Genomic DNA, 21,871 nt, shown 5'->3' with positions numbered 1-21,871 from the left:
ATAAGTGGTTCCAAGTAGAATTACCAAGCAAAATAAAATAAAACAAGCAAATCTAAGCCTAATACAGTAATACAATCGAGTACAGATAAAATCTCACCCTGAAAGATGTTTCAATAAGTCTCTTTCACAGACTGGACACCTTCCTAATCTGGACACAGTCCACTCCACGGGTACAGCCCTTGTTCCAGCTCAGGTGGTAGCTAGAGGATTTCTCATAATGGCTCCCCTTTATTCTGTTCCACTCATTTATATATCTTTTGCATAAGGCTGGAATTCTTTGTCCCTCTGGGTTCCCAGCCCCACCTTTTCAATGGAAAAGCACCAGGTTAAAGATGGAGTCCGGTTCAGGTGACATGATCACATGTTACTGTAAGTCTTCATTACCCACTTGCCAGCACATATGTATTCAGGGAGACTTACAAGTAAAACAGAGCCAGCTGAAGACAATTGTCCTGGTTAATCAGTGTCATCAAGATTCCAAACACCATGGCCCACACTAAGCATAATTACAATGGGCCCTCAGAGTTATATTTCATATTTCTAGTGATACCTTTATACAAATAGGATGATCACACTCAGTAGATTATATGCTTGGCAATGATACCTTACAAGAGACCTTTTGCATGAAGCATATTCCAGTTACATTACCATATTTTCATAAAATCATATAGAGTGCAACGTCACAGTCCCGTATTTCAGGAATATGTGAGAGGTGACTGTAGCTGCAGCTATGCTGCTATAGTATAGACTCTTCCTATATAAATGGTGGAGGTTTTCCAGAAATAGGCTGTAGCTACAGTGACAGAATAATTATTCCTAGACCTGGCACTCAGGGCAGAAATATTTTCACAGCTCTGAGTGCCATAGCTAGGTCAATCTCATTTTTTATGCCAGGCCTAAATGTCTTGCCAAAGACTCAGAGAAAGTCAGTGGCAGAGCTAAGAGTACAGCCTAGGCCTCCCAATTCTAACCACACCAATGCTTTAATTACAGTGTGGTCCCAGCCCGGAATGGCATGTAAAGCCCTGGGATGACATGTCATGGCTTTGCCATAGGGTGCTATGGTGAGGCAGTAGGCTTGTAGGGGTCAGCCCCAGGAAAGCGTAACACGAGGCATAGGAACAGTGCGTGAGGCAGCAGGGCAGTGCAGGTGGGGTGGAGAGTGCCCTGTCATGGGGACTGGCTCTATAGGTGGAACACGGTGGTGGTGACACTAGTGAATGCTGCGGTCGGTGCTGGGGGTGGGGGGTGTCTCTTATTCTGGACAGCAGGTGGGGCTGGGAGCCAGTCTCCTGCTCAGGGGCCGAGGGTGAAATACTGGACTTTTGCAGTGAAGGCTAGTTTTGCCTCTGGTATCGACAGGGCCAGCACTCACGTCACCCTATGTCTATGGTGCCCTGGGCTAGCACAGAACAGGCTGGGGAAGGGCCGGAGCCCGGAACTCTGCTGTGGGGGATCCGGTTTTCGGACGGAATCTGCAGCAGAGCGCCGCTTTCCGCTCCCTTAGTTGCCTGGTAACGCCGTCAGTGAAGTAGCAGAAGGGAGCGAGGGTGTCCCCCTGAAATTGGCCCCGCTACGGCGGCGAGGAGCGCTGGCCGGGCACGCACCCCGCCGGTCTGCGCTGGGATGATGCTGGAGCAGGACACCGGCCTCTCCTTGGCCATCGCGCAGATCGTGCAGCGGCTGAAGGGCTCCAGCCTTCATTCCCAGCTGGAGCGGCAGGCCCGGGTGAGCCCAGTCCCCGGCCCGCGGCTGCCCTCCCCCCGCCGCCTGCCTGACCCGCTCCATCCCCGTCCGTCCTTCCTTCCTTCCATGCACCTGTCTCCGTTTCTGCTTCCACCTCCCCGGCCTTTCTCCGTGTCCCTCTCTCCATCCCGCCACTTGTCCTCCCTTCCCCCACGGACACTGCGGGGCGGATGCCGCAGGGCGGGGAGGGACCTGTGCCAGTTCAGAGAAGAGGGAGTCAGACCTGCCCTAAACCGTTCACTCTTCTGCAGGGCCAGGAGACTCACTGCTTAACTGTCCGGGCAGTACTTATATCCGCGCCCTCCGTGGGGGAGGATTTCGCATTGTATATTAATGATATCGTTCAAGTCTCACTCCATTCAAATTGCTCCACCAAATGAATTGGGTCGTTTTTTAATCCTTAATTTGGGATACGTTTTTTTTAACTCCCTCCCCTCCTCCAAATCACACAAGATTTTGGTGAAAAGGAAGGAAAATAAATGAAATATGCACCAGAAAATGATGCTGTAATAATTGCGATCCTTTGTTCTCACCGCTCTTCTCGCTGCATTCTACATCAACTTTTAGGTTTTTTAGGTGTTCTTAAAGGCAAAGTAATCTGTAGCCTAAAACTCTGTCTTCATGTATTTCCACCCACAACCACTTTTTCTTGTGGATGACAATGTCTGTTTGCCTGATCCTATTCTCTGTAGTTTCTTTTGAAACTCCAGTTTTTGTTACTATATTTTTTTTCTTTATACCTTTCTCTTGGCTTGGTAATAAATCAATTAAGTCAATGTAACTTTTGTCTAGTTTATCAGTTTTATTTTCAGGTTCTTACTTCTGGGTTTCAAACTTTAAAAACATGAAAACATTTATTTTGGTATATCATTTTATAAAATCTTGGGTTTGTTTTTTGTTTTTTTTACAAATTTGGACAATATTTAAATTGACAGTGTCCCTTATGTTGTACAAATGATGTTATAGTGGATAAAACACATGGTTATTTGCCTTACTTTTGTTGGTATTCCTGTATTAGACAAGGCTATGTTCCGTGGCTGTCCACTTTTGACTTCCATGATCCAGTTCTCTGTTGACTTAATTTATAGCTCTCAGATTGTTTGGGTTCTGTGTGGTATCATGCTATTTCACTTTTATGTCAGTGTAGGCTTCCGACAGATTGTTTGGGTTCTGCGTTGGACCCTGTATTATTTTTCTTTATATCTATTAGTGCTGTCCCTGACTTTCATTGTTATTAAATAGTCTTGAAATGATTCAATTTTTATTGATAAATGTCCATTTCAATGTGTACACACAAACTGACAAAAAAAAATTCCATTAATGATAGCCAAAGTAAGAAAAATGCTGCTTGCAAACTTTTTAGAATTTGATTTAATGATATTTACTTCATATATTTTGACATACGATTTTGACAATTTGTGTACTAACAGTTATAAAGCTTTAATTTTTTGAATCTCAACATTTACTGTCATTAAGTAATTATTGTCTGACTAGCCATTGTCTAGCCTCCTCCTTAATTTCCCACAATTGTTACATTTAAATAGATAAAAATTAAAAAACTTAAAAATAAAAATCTATATTATCCATCATAAGTATATACAATTGTTAAATATAATTTGTCTGCTGTTCCAGGTCTGTATCTTCTGCTCTCTTGTTTATATAGATAAGTAAATGAACGTAGTGCTGTAAGTGCTATGTAGGTCACTACCAAACACAAAAGAAGATTTATAATCTAAATATATAAGTGAAAATCAACAATACAAACAGAACAGTACATAATGGCCACAGCCCAGTCTCTCTTAAAAACTTCACAGAGCAGGTGGATTTTAGAAGTTTGTAGAAGGAGAGGGAAGGAGCTTGGTATATTATTAGGGAGATTGTCTCCTTTACCTTCTCCATATGACTGGAATAAATAGGGCAAGAAGAAGGCAGATTGGCCAGAGTTTAAATATTGCGAATACTTAGGAGATGAGATTAGGGAGATATAGAGTAGGATGAAGCTTTGTAAAGATGAAGAGAGTAGCTTGATCTTGACATTGTTTGATGTGTACCTACAAAAGCATTTCTAAATGTGATTAGCTGTTTTTGGGGATTTATAGTTTAAATGAATATTGACAACGTTGAGGAAGTTGGCCCTAATTGCTATTGTTCCTTCATTTATTCTTGCTTTTTAAGAGGTTACCTTTGGATCTGGGTTGTTTCAGGAATATGTGCATTTCTCTTTGATTCTGAGTTAATTTATGAACCTCACAATTATTCTCCACTTACAAACAATATAGATCTCACTTGTTTTATCTTTTCTGCCAAAACTCTGATCCATGTTCAAGTTTTCTCCGTACTGGATTGTTGTAATTGGTTTTTTTTGGGAGGGATCCAGGCCTTCTCTGTTCTGTTTTTGTGACTTGTTGAATTTTGTTATTGTTAGTCTCAAATTACTGCCTGATCAGGCCATTAAATTGGCTAACTTTGAAGCTGCAGATTATGTACAAAGTCTTGCTATTCTTATGCAAGACACCTTAACTCCTATTTATCTCTGAAACATGGGCTATGTTCTGGTCTGCTTGTTAGTTACGTTCTGTTTCTGACCTGAATGTTGTGGTATAAATAAATCTGTACTAACTGCAGAATAGAACCTCTCTACATGAAGCCAATTTTAGATAAATTTCAGTGATATTAAGCTCTGTTTTGTTGCTGATCTAAATTCTTCCAAGAGAAAACTTAACTTTTAGCTCTTATTTGTTTTTAAAAAAATATAAAAAATCACTTTGAGAGTGCTCTGTAAATAACATTGTAAACCCTCAAATCACTCAAAATCCATTCTTCAAAATTTTGTATGCATGTGCGTGTGCATGTCCAATATCTGAAAAATGTCAGGATGTAAGTCAAGATTTGTGTGTCCACATAATGCCCCCTTAAAATGAGTGTCCAGAGTTTTTTAGAGTTTGTGATATTTACCGAGCCTAATTAAAACATTGGGGAACTAATATTTAAAATAACAACAAAATTCTTGCTATACTCATTAATGTGTGTGTGTTTTTTTTTTTTTTTTTTAGTTCTAGCAGGCAGAACTCAAAAAGAACAATTTCTGTTGTCAGCTTACAGAACTTTTGAAAAAACTGGGTTTCTTAAGAATGATGTTTATGAATGTTGAGTCTTTGGATACTGAGTAGAAATACCAGTTGGTTATGTTTTTGGGTACAAGAAGGAAAAGGGGATTGTAAAGAAGAGACAAGACTTCTCCTTTATTTCTTAAATTTTCATGTGTGATACGTTACTTACAGTATTTAGGGTAATTAAGTTGTCAAGTACATAGTGGAAACAGTAACTTATTTTACAGGATTCTTTGGCATCAAGTTGATGTGAGATGCTAGAACCCTGCATAAAAACTCGGAGTTATCTTTGATAATTCACTCTGATGGCAGATTAGCTCTAACCCAAGAGTATTAAGAAGGTTTGAATATAGCTCTGATGCATAGTAACTAGAAGGTAGGGACCAAAGGCTTGATTCACACAGGGGACTTAAATGAACTCCTAAGTGCTCCTCCTGCCCCCTGGAATCCATAGCCCACAGTTTGGTACCCAGCCTTCCCATACAGTGCATGGGGAGAGTTAGACACTTAAGAAAGGGATTCTCAGAAGCCAGCAAACTGAGCAGGCAGCTGCCTGTGCCAGCCACAAGTGAAATGCAAAGGAAAAGGACAAAGCTAAAGGCTCAGATCCTCAAAGAGGCTTAGGTGCCTGACTGAAAGGCTGGAGAGCACTACTTCAGATTTTCCTGGAGTTAAGTGCCTAAGCCAGGTCAGCCTCTTCACAACAAATGAGAGGTAGACATCTCCCCCCTCCCAGCCCCCCCACACACTATAGCCAATAGACTGGTGGTCAGGATATTCACTTGGAATGTGGGAGACCCATATTCAAATCCGTGCTTTACCTGATTTGGAGCAGGGATGTGGACACAGGTTTACCACATCTCTAATGAGTGCCTGACCACCAGTCTATTGGCTGTAATGGAGTGAGGGTCTCTCTCAATCTCTTCTGTTAGAACTGTTCCACTGTATATAAATAAATCAAATATTCATTGGATCAGAGAGAGAGAGAGAGACACCGACCGACCCTATATTCTGGGGATTAGGGCACTCACCTGTGATTTGAGAGACATGGCTTCAAGTCAATGCTCCAAATTAGGCAGAGCAGAGATTCAGACTGGGGTCTCCCACATCCCTGGTAAGTGTCCCAACCAGTGGACTATTGAATAGACAGGGGACGGACACACTTGCTCCTGTTGTCTTTTGACAAGGGTCTTAATCCACTGAAAAATATGGTTCCATTGAAATAAAATACTTTGTGACATTGTGTCGAGTTTGCAAAAAAATTGTTTAGGAGAAAAATTATGGGGGAAAAAAGTTCCTACAATGTTGAAATGCCCTGTTTTGACATTTTTGGAATGAAATGTTTTGATATTTCATTTTGAAATGACTTTTGCATTTTTGTATTATATTATAATAAAGTCAAAATCAAAATTAAATGTTTTGATCTGAAATAATTTGTCAGACTTTTCTTTTGTGGAAAATTGACATTTTCTGGTTTCATTCTGATTTGAAATGGAGCCAAATATTGAAATCTTGTAAATTTTTGTGAAATAGAATTTCCACCTCCATTGAGCTCTCATAAAAATCTGTTAATGATTGTGAGTCACTCAGAACCTATTGTAACCATAAAAATATCTGGTTGGATGGACTGATAGATAATTTTTAAAAAATAGGCCCCAGTATTTTATTGGGGCAGAAGATTCATAAACTGTCCTTCTGACATGTAGTAAAAACCTATCCAGTCATTAGATATACAATGGGGAGAAGTGGAGTGAAAGAAGAGATGAAAACTGAAGCAGAGTAATTTTTTAAAAACATAAACGTGATATTCATGATACCAGTAATCCCTATTGCCACTTGCATGACCATTTTCAGATTGCAATTTATTGTTGGTATCTCAGCAGAAGTGGGTCTTGAGGAGGGATCTGTAAGAAGACAGGGTTGTGGCTTCATAGATAAGTTATGAGAGGGAGTTTCATGTCTAAGAATCAGCATCAAATATGAATATGTGAAGGTGCTTGTAGAAGAAGCGGACTTCTGGGTGATAGAGATTGGCCAATGGAGAAGGCAGATAAGATAGAAAGGATCAAAAGGGATCTTAAAGTGTGGATAAGAAGGTATATCTGATATGGTTGTGAAAGGGGAGCCGTTTGTGGTAATTAAAGAAGGGGAAGAGGTGACATGATTGGAACGGCTGCCCAGGAAGATAACCTTATCAGCAGCTTTTTGATGGACCTGAGGTGGGTGTCAGGAAGGTCAAAGAAGAAGGTTGCATAATTAAAATGGGAAATAAGGGTCTGGACAAGAGTATTAGTGGTGCTGGTAGAGAGTGATGTCTGTTTCTGGAAAAGTTTTGGAGGAGTAAGTGTCAAGATATTGACACTACCTGGATGGGTGTGGCTAAAGGAAGGGCAGATGGACATTATAGTAGCTTAGCTTGGGTGGACAGACTGTGAGATCAGATAATCAAGGAAAGTATTTTGATCTTTTCTTCGGTACTAAAAGAATTATTGATACTGAACTTCGCTGATATGAAAGTTCACATTTAGAAAGTGATCAGCTCTGTTATATGCAACATTATATACCATTATATATCAAACAATAGTAGGCACGTGATTCATTATAGATAATAAATTTCTTTTCATGTATCATATTTAACAGAGAACTTACTGACCCGTTCTCATATTAATAGAGATTATAATCTTCTTGTCTATATGTTCAGCAGTGACCTTCGCAGTATGAAGAATCTTATATTGAATACAGTTATGAATACATGAAACAGATTAAGGAGTTCAGAAACAACTTAAGTTTGATTCACAGAAGATCTTTATTAGTAATGTAGGTACAGATGAATTACCTTGCAGATGTGTACCTTATTTGCAGCAAATTTGTATCTTCAAATGAAACCAAGGAAGTTGGTTAAAACTGCAAATATTATAATTTACAAAACCTATCCAGCAAATTTAAAATTACCTACTTCTGCCTAAAAGCGGAGACTAATTGTTACTTGCTCTCAATTGTTTTCCTTTTCAATTGCTATATTATTTGTACTTGTATATGAACAGTGCTTCACTTTACCACTATGCTGTTCCCTAGCTATCAAACATAATTTAATGTAGAAATGCCCAAATGTAAACAGGGCTATTGGTGTCAATGTCAGTCAGGTTTCTATACTCTAAAATTTGCTCAAACATGTTCATAACTTTTTTTCTGAAAAGGGAGTATACATTAAAATCCAACTGAAATTAGCACTTGGACTTCTTTGGGTTTTATCAATACAGTATAAATTACCTAGCAAGCAAAACTGTGAACATTTTCTTATGACCATTTTGAGAAAGTGTTATGATTAGGGAGATATCAGCAATTAAAGCTAAAACATTTGGCACTTGTGTGATACTAGCCAGATGAACAGTAATAAACATATACAAAAGTCATGGCACTTATCTAAGAAGAAAAGACTTTAAATGGAAGTCTGAAAAAGTTTTACACACTGTCTAAATAATTATATGGTCAACACATTATTACTTTATATAGTCAAACCAGTCAAATATACAGCTGAAAAAGGTTGTGAGTGAGGAGAATATGATATCCACTCCTGAAACACAGAAGCAGGTTGATCCCAGGACTAAAAAAATGTGAGCTATTAGGATGAAGTGTGTATATACTCCAAACCATAGTTTTCTGAACAATCCGAAGGCTTTGCTAAGGGACAGAAATGAAAATTTAAGAAAATGAAAGACCTCCTTGCCCCCATATCACTCAAGAACTAATCAATGAACCTAGTACACAATATTATTCAGAATTTGTTCTTCCAGTAATTAGTAATTGTCACTATTGTATTAATTGTCAAATTGTGCTTTGAGATTCAAATTTAATACTAATTCAAAGTAAGATGAAGATTAAGAAATGTATTGTACTTCATATTCCTTATTTTATTGGTCCATGTGTTTCCTATTAAAGTAACCTCAAGTAAATTAAAGTAATGTTTAAGATTTCTGTGCATTTAAGATTACATGTGTTCTAAATGTATATAGCTATTCCAGTTAAGTAATACATATAATTAAATATACGTCCAAATAGCCACAGAGTGAAATCATTCCATTATGTCTACTGCAAAAAAATTGACTGGTACAGGGAGTGGGGGATTGATTGGTGCAAGACTTAGTAGGTAATTGGAACTAGTTTACTTTCACATTTCTCTTGGTATTTAAGGTATAAACCAACTGCAGGGTACAGTTACACAAGCCCAATTTATGCAAATCCGTACTTACGGAAAAAGTCCCGTAAGCTAGAAATAGGAGGTTTTTGTTTTGGGGTTGGTTTTTTGTGTGTAATCGTCGGGTATATGTTTCCGACTTGCGCAAAATTCAAGTTACACAAGGCGTTCTGGAACGGAATGCTTGCGTAAGTCGGGGAGTGTCTGTATGTCTTTAGGGCTGGTTTCTCCTTTCCACTGAACTAATGCATTTACATTGAAAAACTGCACAAGAGTGTTTGCTGCCAACTGAGAAACTTAGATGCAGCGGTGATTAGGTAGATCCTACTAGGGCTGGAGCTAACACATTGTAAAGTTTCCTCTGGTCTTGGAAGATTGTTAGTTTGTAAACAGAGGCAGATTAAGATTTCCTCGGGCTCTAGGTACAAAGAACATTAGGGCCCTCCAAGGCCCCGCCCACATCCTGCCTGGAAGCTGGGCTGTGGTAAGAGCTTCCCAGAAAGCCCTGGTCACTGTGGGGAGCCCTGGACCCTCCGCCTGCCCTGGATGGCATGCCCTGAGGGTAGGGACATGTGCTAGAGGTGCTCTCGGACACCATAACCACCTGCCCACAGCAGGTGGAGGGTCTGGGGCTTCTCACAGTTACCCAGGCTCCCTGGGTGGCTCTTACCACAGCCTAGGGCAGTGGTCCCCAAACTGTGGGGCATGTCGCCCTAGGGGGCATGGGGCAATGTTCAGGGGTGCTGTGGGGCCCAGCTCTGCCCTGTCCGTAGCCCCAGCTTTGGCTTTGCTCCCAGCTGCAATCACGGCCCCGCTCCTGGCCCCTTGCTGCTGCTCCAGGTCCCCAAATCCGGCACCACTCCTGGCCCTGGCTCCCGGGGAAGGGGTGTGGACCTGGGTCAGAGAGGGCACACCCAAAAAAGTTTGGGGATCCCGGCCTAGGGTGATCATGTGTCCCATTTTGGCCTCTGATGTTCTGACTTTTTTGGCAAAACGGGGCCTTTGTCCTGTTTATTGTTGCCAGCTGGCAAGAGCAAATGGGACAAATGCTCAGTTTTGCCAAAAAGGGTCTTGGGGGTGAGTGGTGGAGTTTGTGGCGTGGTGAGCAGTGGGGCTTGGGCCAGCCGTGTGTAGGGGGGGAAATGAGAGAGGATTGGGTCAGCTCTGCGCTGTATGGGGGGTGGGGACCCCTCTTGGACCAGCTTCGTGTGGGGCAGGGCCAGTGGCTTGGCCGGCTCTGTGTGGGGGCAGAGGGAATAGGCTTACCCTACCTCAAGCTTTGTCTTCCAGCTGGCTGGGGGCAGGGCCTCAGGGAATAGGAGGAGCAGGGCTGAGGGGAAGGGAGGAGTGAGAGGAGAAGCAGGGGTCGGGGCCAGAGTTCTGGCGCTTCTGCAGGGCCCCCAAATTAGTTTTAGCCCTGGGCCCTGTCAGCCCATGGAGTAATCCACCTGTGTTTGTAAACTTCATTTAGATAGAAGCCAGCTCTAGCTTTTGGGGGCTTAGGTTGGGACTGAAGTTAGACTGGCTCAGGTAGAGGCTTGTTTCATCTTTAAGATCGAAGTTTTGTCTACATCACCTTGTAATGGTGTAACTTAAATTGATTTAATTAAACCAATGCAACTTTTGTTTTGGACTCCTTTATATTAAGTTAAAACTGCTTATATCAGTTTAGCCAGCACCAAATTTATAGGTTCCAGTTATATCAATATGTCAAGTTTAAACTGATATAAAAGAGAATCCTCACAAAAAGTTGCATTGGTTTAATTACATTGATATAAAATTACACCATTAGTTGTACAGGTACAACTTTGTGTGTAGACCAGGCTTGAGTTTAGCCTGGAAGTTTGGTAGTGGTTTGCTCCAGCCTCTAAAGGATTTGTTTAGTCTGGACAAATCTTATTCAAATTCTGGATTTTTTTTCTTTTAAGGGAGCTATGTTATGGAGTTGCTGTGGGAATTTTTATAATAAGCTATTTCAGTTCCTCTGGATCCAAAAAACAAATTTATCTCCCCCCTGTGTTTTAACGTTCTTGCATCTTTTTATGCTCCTTTCTCTTTTATAAAAGCAGCAAAGGATCCTGTGGCACCTTATAGACTAACAGACGTTTTGGAGCATGAGCTTTCGTGGGTGAATACCCACTTCCTCAGATGCATGTATTCACCCACGAAAGCTCATGCTCCAAAACATCTGTTAGTCTATAAGGTGCCACAGGATCCTTTGCTGCTTTTACAGATCCAGACTAACACGGCTACCCTCTGATACTTTTCTCTTTTATGATATCCAAGTCTACAACTCACAGTTCCCATGTGTTACATCTTTGTTTGACAGACTCTCCCATTATTATCTTCCAAATGCAATTTCAACAAAATTTCCTTCAGGATAAACTGGTTTAAAATCAACAGTTTAACAAAAAAAAACAAAAACAAACAAACAAACAAACAAAAAAAAGAACAACTTTTCCATGTGAGATTCCATACGCCCTGAACTCAGAAAATTTAAGATCAAGGTTTCCACAACAGTTGAAACTCATTCTTCTAGTGCATATTACTTCTACCTGTGTAGTCCTAAGAATGTTTTTAATGTCATAATTAAAAATAGAAAGCTTACTCTCCTGTCTGCTTTTATTTATTTTTATTTATTAGGGTAGTCTACACAAACCAGAAATTAAACTTGAATCACTAAAGGAAGATATTAAGGAATTTCTGAAGACCTCAGGTTTGTAATAGTTCATTCAATTCAGTTGATGAATCTGTAGAAGTATAAACACTTCTGTGAATAAATATAGACATAATATTCTGTAATTCCAGATTACTGAGTTTACATGCTCTATTAAAAAAAAATTCAAACCAGCAGAGCTTGGAAGCTTTGTAGACTAAGGCTCGTACTATCTTCTTTTAAAAACAAAAATTAAATGTCCTATTTTTGTTTCTCATGTTAAGACAGCATGATTAATTACTCCAGTGAAGAAATGGCCAAAGTTAAAGCTGTGCACATGCAACCTCATATCACTGCTTTCCAATCATAAAGTCTCTAAAAAACATTGATGTGGTTTTATTAATGTCTTTGGGTGTGCAGGGGGGGAGAAGAAAAGGATCATTATGTCATACATTGAAGAACCTTACAAACTTGTGTCTGTAACTTCTGTTACACTACCTTACCCTCAGTATTTGTCTACATTTGTCATGCCATGTCTTTGCTTGCCATGTCAGGTCATTTAGGTTCTGATACTGCAAAGGGATCGTCAGCAGGGGCAGAATCTTATGTCTGAGTGGAGCCCCACTAAAGTCGTTAAGACATCCAGCATGTGTAAGACATTCTAGTCTCTCATTCAGCAAGGAACTTAAGCATATGGTGAATTTTAAGCATGTGAATACTCCCACTGAAGTTAGTCACATGCTTAAGTACCCTGCTGAAGTACATTGTAAACTCTGCAAGGCAGGCACTGTGTCTGTTTTGTGTTATGTAAGGCACCGTTGTAGGGATTCAATAGATAATAGTCGTAAATAAAAATGTTGGTGGGGAACTTATTAAATGTAGTTATTAAACTTATTCATTTACTAAAGCTGGATGGGAAGCCCATGCTGTAGAATTTAATTTTTGAATGTTTTGTAGTTTAAGTTCTGTAAAACTACTAAATCATGGAATGATTTATTGAGATTTTGTACCTCTAAATATATTTAAAGAAACACTTTTAACAATATTTTTTAAAAAATACATTCAGTAATTGGAGAAAGTAATATCTGAACTTTATTAAGATTTAAGGGTAATTGCATAATATAAAATAGTTCACATAAGAAAAGGTAATACACACTGTTAATATGCACAATGCCTGATAATTTCTCTAAGAAACAATTTGACATTGTATAATACTTTTCAGAAGTCTGACTGCAAAAGGAAAAAATCCTTGCATATTCAATAATATTTAAATACATACCTTATAGAGAAGGGATCTTACCATTTTTGAAGTCTAGATATAAATTTTTCAAAAGTGCCTAAGTGACTTAGGCACCTAACTCACTTTGGAAAATGGAGTGACATTTAGGCATTTATAGGCCTTTATCCTGCTCTCTGTGGCAAGAGAGAACAACTTTTCTCCATCTTTTTTTATGGCATCTTTTAAACATACCCAGTTTCTTCTGCCTTTGCTCATGTGGCTTGCATTCCATCCCTTTTATCATCTTTGTTGCTTGTTTCTGGATCCTTTCTAGTTTCTCTACATCCTGTCTATACATTGGTGACCTAAACTAGATACAATACTCTGGCTGAGGCCTAACCAGCGCTGAGTAGAGCGCTACTGTCGCCTCCTATGACTTGCATGCTATGCCTCTGTTAATGCAACCCAAAATTGCATTTGGTTTTTTTGCAAGAGTATCGCATTGCTGACTCATGTTGAAGTTGCGATCCACCACAACTCCCAGATCCTTCTCAGCAGTGTTGCTGCCAAGCCAGTTATGCTGCACTCTGTATTTGTACATGTCAGAGATCTTCTGAATTAATTCAAGCCAGTATGATTACTCAGTTTGGCCAAGGTGTATGGCCTAGTGGTCAGAGTCAGTGTGGCCTCCTGTCTCAGCAAGACCGTGTGGCCTGGTGGCAAGAATCAGTAGAGTTGTCCCCTCTCAGGGCTGCGTGGCCCAATGGCCAGAGTCAGGATAACTGTCCACTTCCGTACAGGGCCGGCTCCAGGCCACAGTGTGCCTAAGTGTGTGCTTGGGGCGGCATGCCGTGGGGCACTCTGCCGATTGCCTGGAGGGCGGCAGGCGGCTCTGGTGGACCTCCCGCAGGCGTCCCTGTGGAGGGTCCACTGGTCCTGTGGCTCAGGTGGAGCATCCGCAGGCATGCCTTCGGGAGGTACACCGGAGCTGCGGGACCACCGGACCCCCCACAAGGAAGCCTGCGGGAGGTCCACCGGAGCCGCGGGACTGGCGAGCGGCAGAGCGCCCCCCACGGAGTGCTGCTGTGCTTGGGGTGGCAAAATTGCTAGAGCTGGCTCTGCTTCCGTAGGGCCGTGTGGCTCAGCAATCAGAGTTGGTAGGCTGCCCTGTTCAGCAGCGCTGTGTGGCCTAGTAACCAGAGTCTGTATAGCTGCCCTGTCTGAGGGCTTTGTGGCCCAATGGCCAGAGTCAGTATAAGGGCCCTCTTCAGTAGGGCTGTTTGGCCTGGCGGCCAATCAGGAAAATGGACCATCACCTGAGGGGGCAGAAGGAAGGGAGCGGCCAGGTAGGGGGACCTGTGGGAAGGGGCTGTCATCCTGACCCTGGCCATCAGGCCATACAAGCCTGAGAGAGAGAGTGGCCATATTGACTTTTACCACTACGCCAAGACAAGGCCACACCACCCCAAGATAAGGGGTGATAGTAAATATGCGGCCGCGGGGAAGTAATTACCCTCACCCTGCCCCAAGAGGTGATGTGGCACACTTGCTGTGTGACACAGTGGCTCTGAGATTTCTTCAGCTAATTCTTCTAGCATCCTGGGGTGAACACCATCAGGCCCCACTGACTTGAATTAATTCAGAAGATCTCTGACATGTTCTTTACTTATCTCGATCTGCATCCCTTCCCCTTTATTGTCTGTGATAACTTTGCTTGTTGTCCAGTCACTTACTTTTTGTGTGAAGAGTGAAGCAAAGTAGGCAGTGAGCAGCTCTGCCTTCCTGTTGTCTTCCGAAACCAGCTCACCTTCTCCATTGAGCAGTGGGCTCACACCAATCTGATCTTTGTTTTGTCTGACATATTTGAGGACCGCCTTCTTGTTGTCTCTAACATTGTTTGCCAGCTGTCACTCAGTCTTTGCCTTAGCTTTCCTGATTTTTGTACTACTATTCCCAGGTATATTTCCTTGGTGACATGTCCCTCCTTCAATTTCCTGTATGTATCCCTTTTAACTTTTTAGATGGCTAAAAAGCTCCTTTGCAGCTGCACTGGCCTCATATGGCTCTTCTTTTCTTTCCCCTGCATTGGAATAGCTTGATATTGAGCCTCTAGTATTACATGTTTTAGGAACTGCCAGTCTCCTTCAACTCCTTTTCTTCCTAACTGGTCTTTCCATGAGACCTTGCCTGCTATTTCTCTGAGCTGATTGAAATCTGCCTTTTTGAAGTCCAGTGTTCTTGTTTTACTGTTCTCATGTCCTCCTTTCCTTAGGTTCTTGAATTCTATCAGATCATAGACTCATTGACTCTAGAACTGGAAGGGACCTCGAGAGGTCATCGAGTCCAGTCCCCTGCCCTCATGGCAGGACCAAATACTGTCTAGACCATCCCTAATAGACATTTATCTAACCTACTCTTAAATATCTCCAGAGATGGAGATTCCACAACTTCCCTAGGCGATCTATTCCAGTGTTTAACTACCCTGACAGTTAGGAACTTTTTCCTAATGTCCAACCTAAATCTCCCTTGCTGCAGTTTAAGCCCATTGCTTCTTGTTCTATCATTGGAGGCTAAGGTGAACAAGTTTTCTCCCTCCTCCTGATGATACCCTTTTAGATACCTGAAAACTGCTATCATGTCCCCTCTCAGTCTTCTCTTTTCCAAATTAACAAACCCAATTCCTTCAGCCTTCCTTCATAGGTCATGTTCTCAAGACCTTTAATCATTCTTGTTGCTCTTCTCTGGACCCACTCCAATTTCTCCAATCTTTCTTGAAATGCGGTGCCCAGAACTGGACACAATACTCCAGTTGAGGCCTAACCAGCGCAGAGTAAAGCGGAAGAATGACTTCTCGTGTCTTGTTTACAACACACCTATTAATGCATCCCAGAATCACGTTTGCTTTTTTTGTAACAGTATCACACTGTTGACTCATATTAAGCTTGTGGTCCACTATGACCCCTAGATCTCTTTCTGCTATACTCCTTCCTAGACAGTCTCTTCCCATTCTGTATGCGTGAAACTGATTGTTCCTTCCTAAATGGAGCACTTTGCATTTTTCTTTATTGAACTTCATCCTGTTTACCTCAGACCATTTCTCCAATTTGTTCAGATCATTTTGAATTATGACCCTGTCCTTGAAAGCAGTTGCAATTCTTCCCAGTTTGGTATCGTCTGCAAACTTAATAAGCGTACTTTCTATGCCAACATCTAAATCGTTGATGAAGATATTGAACAGAGCCGGTCCCAAAACAGACCCCTGCGGAACCTCACTTATTATACCTTTCCAACAGGATTGGGAGCCATTAATAACTACTCTCTGAGTACGGTTATCCAGCCAGTTAATCGCCTACCCTATAGTAGCCCCATCTAAATTGTACTTTCCTAGTTTATCTATAAGAATATCATGCGAGACCGTATCAAATGCCTTACTAAAGTCTAGGTATATCACATCCACCGCTTTTCCTTTATCCACAAGGCTCGTTATCCTATCAAAGAATGCTATCAGATTAGTTTGACATGATTTGTTCTTTACAAATCCATGCTGGCTATTCCCTATCACCTTACCACCTTCCAAGTGTTTACAGATGATTTCTTTAATTACTTGCTCCATTATCTTCCCTGGCACAGAAGTTAAAGTAACTGGTCTGTAGTTTCCTGGGTTGTTTTTATTTCCCTTTTTATAGATGGGCACTATATTTGCCCTTTTCCAGTCTTCTGGAATCTCCCCCGTCTCCCATGATTTCCCAAAGATAATAGCTGGAAGCTCAGATACCTCCTCTATTAACTCCTTGAGTATTCTAGGATGCATTTCATCAGGCCCTGGTGACTTGCAGGCATCTAACTTTTCTAAGTGATTTTTTACTTGCTCTTTTTTTATTTTATCTTCTAAACCTACCCTCTTCCCGTAAGCATTCACTTTGTTAGACATTCCTTCAGACTTCTCAGTGAAGACTGAAACAAAGAAGTCATTAAGCATCTCTGCCATTTCCAAGTCTCCCGTTACTGTTTCCCCCTTCTCACTGAGCAGTGGGCCTACCCTGTCCTTGGTCTTCCTCTTGCTTCTAATGTATTGATAAAAAGTCTTCTTGTTTCCCTTTATTCCCATAGCTAGTTTGAGCTCATTTTGTGCCTTTGCCTTTCTAATCTTGCCTCTGCATTCCTGTGTTATTTGCCTATATTTGTCCTTTGTAATCTGACCTAGTTTCCATTTTTTATATGATGCCTTTTTATTTTGCAGGTCACGCAAGATCTCGTGGTTAAGCCAAGGTGGTCTTTTGCCACATTTTCTATCTTTCCTAACCATCAGAATAGCTTGCTTTTAGGCCCTTAATAGTGTCCCTTTGAAAAACTGCCAACTCTCCTCAGTTGTTTTTCCCCTCAGTCTTGGTTCCCATGGGACCTTACCTATCAGCTCTCTGAGCTTACCAAAATCCGCCTTCCTGAAATCCATTGTCTCTATTTTGCTGTACTCCCTTCTACCCTTCCTTAGAATTGCAAACTCTGATTTCATGATCACTTTCACCCAAGCTTCCTTCTACTTTCAAATTCTCAACGAGTTCCTCCCTATTTGTTAAAATCAAGTCTAGAACAGCTTCCCCCCAGTAGCTTTTTCAGCTTTCTGAAATAAAAAGTTGTCTGCAATGCAGTCCAGGAACTTATTGGATAGTCTGTGTCCCGCGGAGTTATTTTCCCAACATATATCTGGATAGTTGAAGTCCCCCATCACCACCAAATCTTGGGCTTTGGATGATTTTGTTAGTTGTTTGAAAAAAGCCTCATCCACCTCTTCCACCTGATTAGGTGGCCTGTAGTAGATTCCCAGCATGACATCACCCGTGCTTTTTTTACCCCTTTTAGCCTAACCCAGAGACTCTCAACACTTCAATCTCCACCTCAGTCCAAGTGTGTACATTTTTAATATATAAGGCAACACCTCCTCCCTTTTTCCCCTGTCTATCCTTCCTGAGCAAACTATACCCATCCACACCCACATTCCAGTCGTGTGTATTATCCCACCAAGTTTCAGTAATACCAACAATGTCATAGTTGTATTTATTTATTAGCACTTCTAGTTCTTCCTGCTTATTACCCACACTTCTTGCATTTGTATATAGGCATCTAAGATACTGGTTTGATCTTGCCTCTCAGCTTTGCCCTGACCCTCCTTTCTGTCTGCCATTATAGCCCGTGCTCCCTCCTGTTTCCAAACCATCTCCCAGGTCTTGTTCCCCACTTACCTGTGGGGTTTGCTCACCTCTCCCGGTCGAACCTAGTTTAAAGCCCTCCTTACTAGGTTAGCCAGTCTGTGCGCAAATAAGGCCTTTCCCCTCCTCGAAAGGTGAATGCCATCTGGGCCTAGCAGTCCTTCCTCGAATAGCATCCCGTGGTCGAGGAAGCCAAAGGCCTCCTGGTGACACCATCTTCGCAGCATGATCACTTCCTCCCAAGTTCTCAACCACCTTTGTGTTTGCAACTAATTCATCTGTGTTGGTCAACACCAGATCCAGAATGGATGACCACTTAGTTGTTAAGTTGACTTTCTGAATCTGAAAATTGTCTCCTACATATGCTAAGAGCTTGAGTTCATTTGCCCTGAAGAATACAATAATCAACATATTAAACAAGTATTATTATATCTGAGGTTGCATTTAAAAATGTATATGATATTATATGAGAATAAATGTGATTCTATAACTGAAGATGCCATTGTAAAGTATTGAACAAGGGGCAGAGATAAGGGAGCACATGCGACTTTTTAACTTTAGCCTTTTGTGTTTTAACCTTCCATTAGTGTAGTTACTTCTTGCGTCCTGTGCCTTTTAGGGAGAGTCTGAAAGAGAGAGAACTTAGGTCGATGTGAAATTGAATTAAAGACCACAAACTTTGGTGAATCTGAAAGATTCTCTTGAGTCGTACTTCCGATATTTAAAGGTTTACTTGTTTATGAAATGATTGCCAATTTCTTTCTTTTTTTTTTATTTAAACAGGATGGGAAAAGAGGCTTCAGAATGCTGTTTATAGTGAACTCAATGTGTGAGTTTTTATTCAGTATTTTTGTTATATATTTTTATGTACATTTATAGCTGTCTGTATGATACGTATGCATTATTTGCAAGACTATTATGTATGTGTCACACTAGGGAGGTATAATTATGTTCCTATATTTTTAGTACATCACAGATTTCTTTTTCTACCCCCAAAATGGATGACTTTCAATGAGACTTAGGCTGCTAAGTGCATAAGCTACTTTTAAAAATGGGATGTAGGTGCCTGAGTCACTTAGGCTCTTAAAAACCTCACCAAGATCATCATCTTCAAGATCTATACTGATGCCATTGAAGATGCAGGTGAGCAAACAAGGAGGTAGATAAAATTTTTGAATTTGTTTTCTAGAGTTTCTTTTTCTTTTTTTTTTTCTTTTTTTTTTGTCTTTTGCTTTCTAGTTTTGCTTTTATGAAAAGATGTTGGGTTTATTTCCGTAAGTGTACTTGAAATGTTGGAAAAACAAGAATCGTCTTTTGCTTATGGCACTGACTCAGGAGATCTTGGTTCAATTCCTAGCTCTACCCTTGGACAAGTCACTTAATCTTTCTGTGCTTCAGCTCCCCATCTGTAAAATGGGGTAATATTACTTCCTTTCTTAGACCATTTGTCTGCGTTTAGATTGTATGTTTTTTGGAGCAAGGACTGGCTCTTTAAGTGCATTTACATTACCTAGAACACTCGCACCCTCTGATGTTTGGGGCACCTCAAGACACTTCTGTAATACAAATTGTGATTACATTCACTTAGGGACAAAGTAGCAGAAAAAGGACATGCTTGTTTTGATTTTCTTTTTCCCCCTGCATCTTCTAGAGCCCTGATAAAAGCTCTAGTATTAAGATGTGGATATTTCTCCAAGTGTACAAGGTCAGTCTCTAATTTGATGGTTGTTACTTATATCACACTTAAAAACATCTGAACTTCTGTTCAGCTGACTTGTTCTTGTTCTTGTTTCAATGCGAGAATTCCTGGAGGTACCCAGGACTGTGAGGTGCCTCACTACTACCTGGCCTTAGCATCAAGAAGCTTTGACTATGCCTGCCGTTGGTCAGATCCCAACTCCACTAGCCACGGGTACCACAAACATTCCCGTCTAGGCCTCGCAGGCTGTGCTGTCACTTTGCAGGTTAGCGATTGCCACACTTCAAACCCTCAAGCCTTCCAAGTGTCTCCCTGGAGCATTCAGATTCTGGTCTACTGAACACACTCAATATTCACAGATTCGCTGTTTTCAAAGAAACAATACATCCCAGCTTACCAGTTCTATCTCAGATCACTGCTTCACTTGACACACTGCCCTTAGATATGTTTATAGTGAAATCAAATATTAGTTTAATAAAGTATAGAGATTCAAGTGGTAGTAGTAGCAGGAAGTAGTATAGGAAACAAATGGGTACATATAAAATAAAATCATAACATGCATTCTACAGCCTAGACTTAATTAACAATGTATTCTCATGTTTTGTAGAGTATTGCTCACCCCAGATCATGAGACACAAGCATGCTGTCAATTTACCTCCCTTGGTGAAGGGTTCTGTTTGTCACTTTTCACTTCAAAATATAGCAGAACAATCCTTAATCTTTATTCACAGACAAGATACCCACTCTGTTGTTTGCTTATTCCTGTAGATTTCCTCTCTAGTAGGTTTTATAATCTCATCTTTTACCTGTGGTTTAGTAAATCAATAGGCATACATTGGGAGGCATACAATACACCGGGGTCGGCAACCTGTGGCACGCGTGCCAAAGATGGCATGCGAGCCAATTTTTAGTGGCACGCTGGAGCCTGCTGGTACTCCAGCATGCCATTAAAAAATCCTGCCCAGCCCGGCCAGCTGTCCTTTGTCCTCCGCTCCCTCCGCAGGGGCAGGGAGCAGAAGCATAGCCGTGCGCACAGGGTGGCAAATGGCCTCACTCTCCCGTCACGGCAAGCCACGGGGTCTGCGCTCCCGGGCTGGAGCACTGGGCCAAGTGCAGCAGGCTGCCAGCACCTCCCCCACCTTCTCCCCTTCCCTGGAGCCCTACCGCCGTGCGCAGCGCTCTGGGGGTCCGGCCTGCGCACTCCCACGGGGCAGCGTTTGGCTCCATGGGGAGGCAGACACGCTTCCTGCTCAACTGGAGCTCTGCCGCCGCCGTGCGCAGCGCTTTGAGGGGTGGGGCTGTGCTCTCTCGCTGGGCAGCGTGTCTGGCTCTGCGTGGAGCTTCAAGGTAAAGGGCCCAGGGCTGAGGGTGTTGGATAAGGGGTAGGGGCAGTCAGGGGACAGGGTGGGTTGGATGAGGGGGTTGGATGGTTAGGGGCGGGGGTCTCTGGAGGGGGCACTAAGGGAGCAGAGGGGGTTGGATGGGGCATGGGAGTCCCAGAGTCTGTCAGGGGGCTGGGGGTGGATAGGGGTCAGGGCAGTCAGGGGATTGGCAGCAAGGAGGGTCCTGGGGGGGGGCAGTTAGGATGGGGGGTCTCTGGAGGGGGTGGTCAGGGGACAAGGAGTTGTGGGGGTTGGATGAGTTGGGAGTTCTGGGGGTCCTGTCAGGAAGCAGGGATATGGAGAGGGGTTGGGGCAGACAGGGATCGGGGGGGGTTGGATGGGTTGGGAGTTCTGGGGGTCCTGTCAGAGAGCGGTTGGATGGAGCATGGGAGTCCCGAGGGTCTGGCTGGGATGTGGGTGTGGATAAGGGTCAGGGCAATCAGGGGATACGTAGGGAGTAGGGTCCGGTCTGGGGACAAGGAACAGGGAGGCTTAGATAGGGGGTGGTGTCCTGGGGGGCAGTTGGAGGCAGGGTTTCCAGGAGGGGGTAGTCAGGAGACAAGGAGCAAGGGGGTTGAGAGTTCTTAGGGGGGCAGTCACCCATCACTCTGCCTTGAGGCCCCCCCCCACACTGCCCTCTGCCCACACACACCCCAG

At 42.3% G+C, this 21,871-nt stretch overlaps 1 protein-coding gene across 5 annotated transcripts in view; it reads left to right on the top strand.

Annotated features, from left to right (window-relative positions):
- The first annotated feature begins 1,517 nt into the window (after positions 1–1,517).
- TBC1D19 (TBC1 domain family member 19) overlaps positions 1,518–21,871 on the top strand; it is a 100,441-nt gene continuing 80,087 nt past the window's right edge. For all 5 annotated transcript variants that reach the window (XR_007773574.1, XR_007773573.1, XR_007773572.1 and 2 more), the window contains exons 1-3: positions 1,518–1,728; positions 11,695–11,767; positions 18,917–18,962. Coding sequence is in view for 2 of the 5 variants with exons in the window: in XM_050947769.1 (XP_050803726.1) it covers positions 1,627–1,728; positions 11,695–11,767; positions 18,917–18,962 (221 nt within the window). In the remaining 3 variants the exon portion in view is untranslated. The remainder of the gene's footprint in view (positions 1,729–11,694; positions 11,768–18,916; positions 18,963–21,871) is intronic.

The sequence above is a fragment of the Gopherus flavomarginatus genome, chromosome 3 (assembly GCF_025201925.1).
Source record: "Gopherus flavomarginatus isolate rGopFla2 chromosome 3, rGopFla2.mat.asm, whole genome shotgun sequence".
Taxonomy (NCBI): Eukaryota; Metazoa; Chordata; order Testudines; family Testudinidae; genus Gopherus; species Gopherus flavomarginatus.
This window is presented reverse-complemented; position numbering and strand designations above follow the sequence as displayed.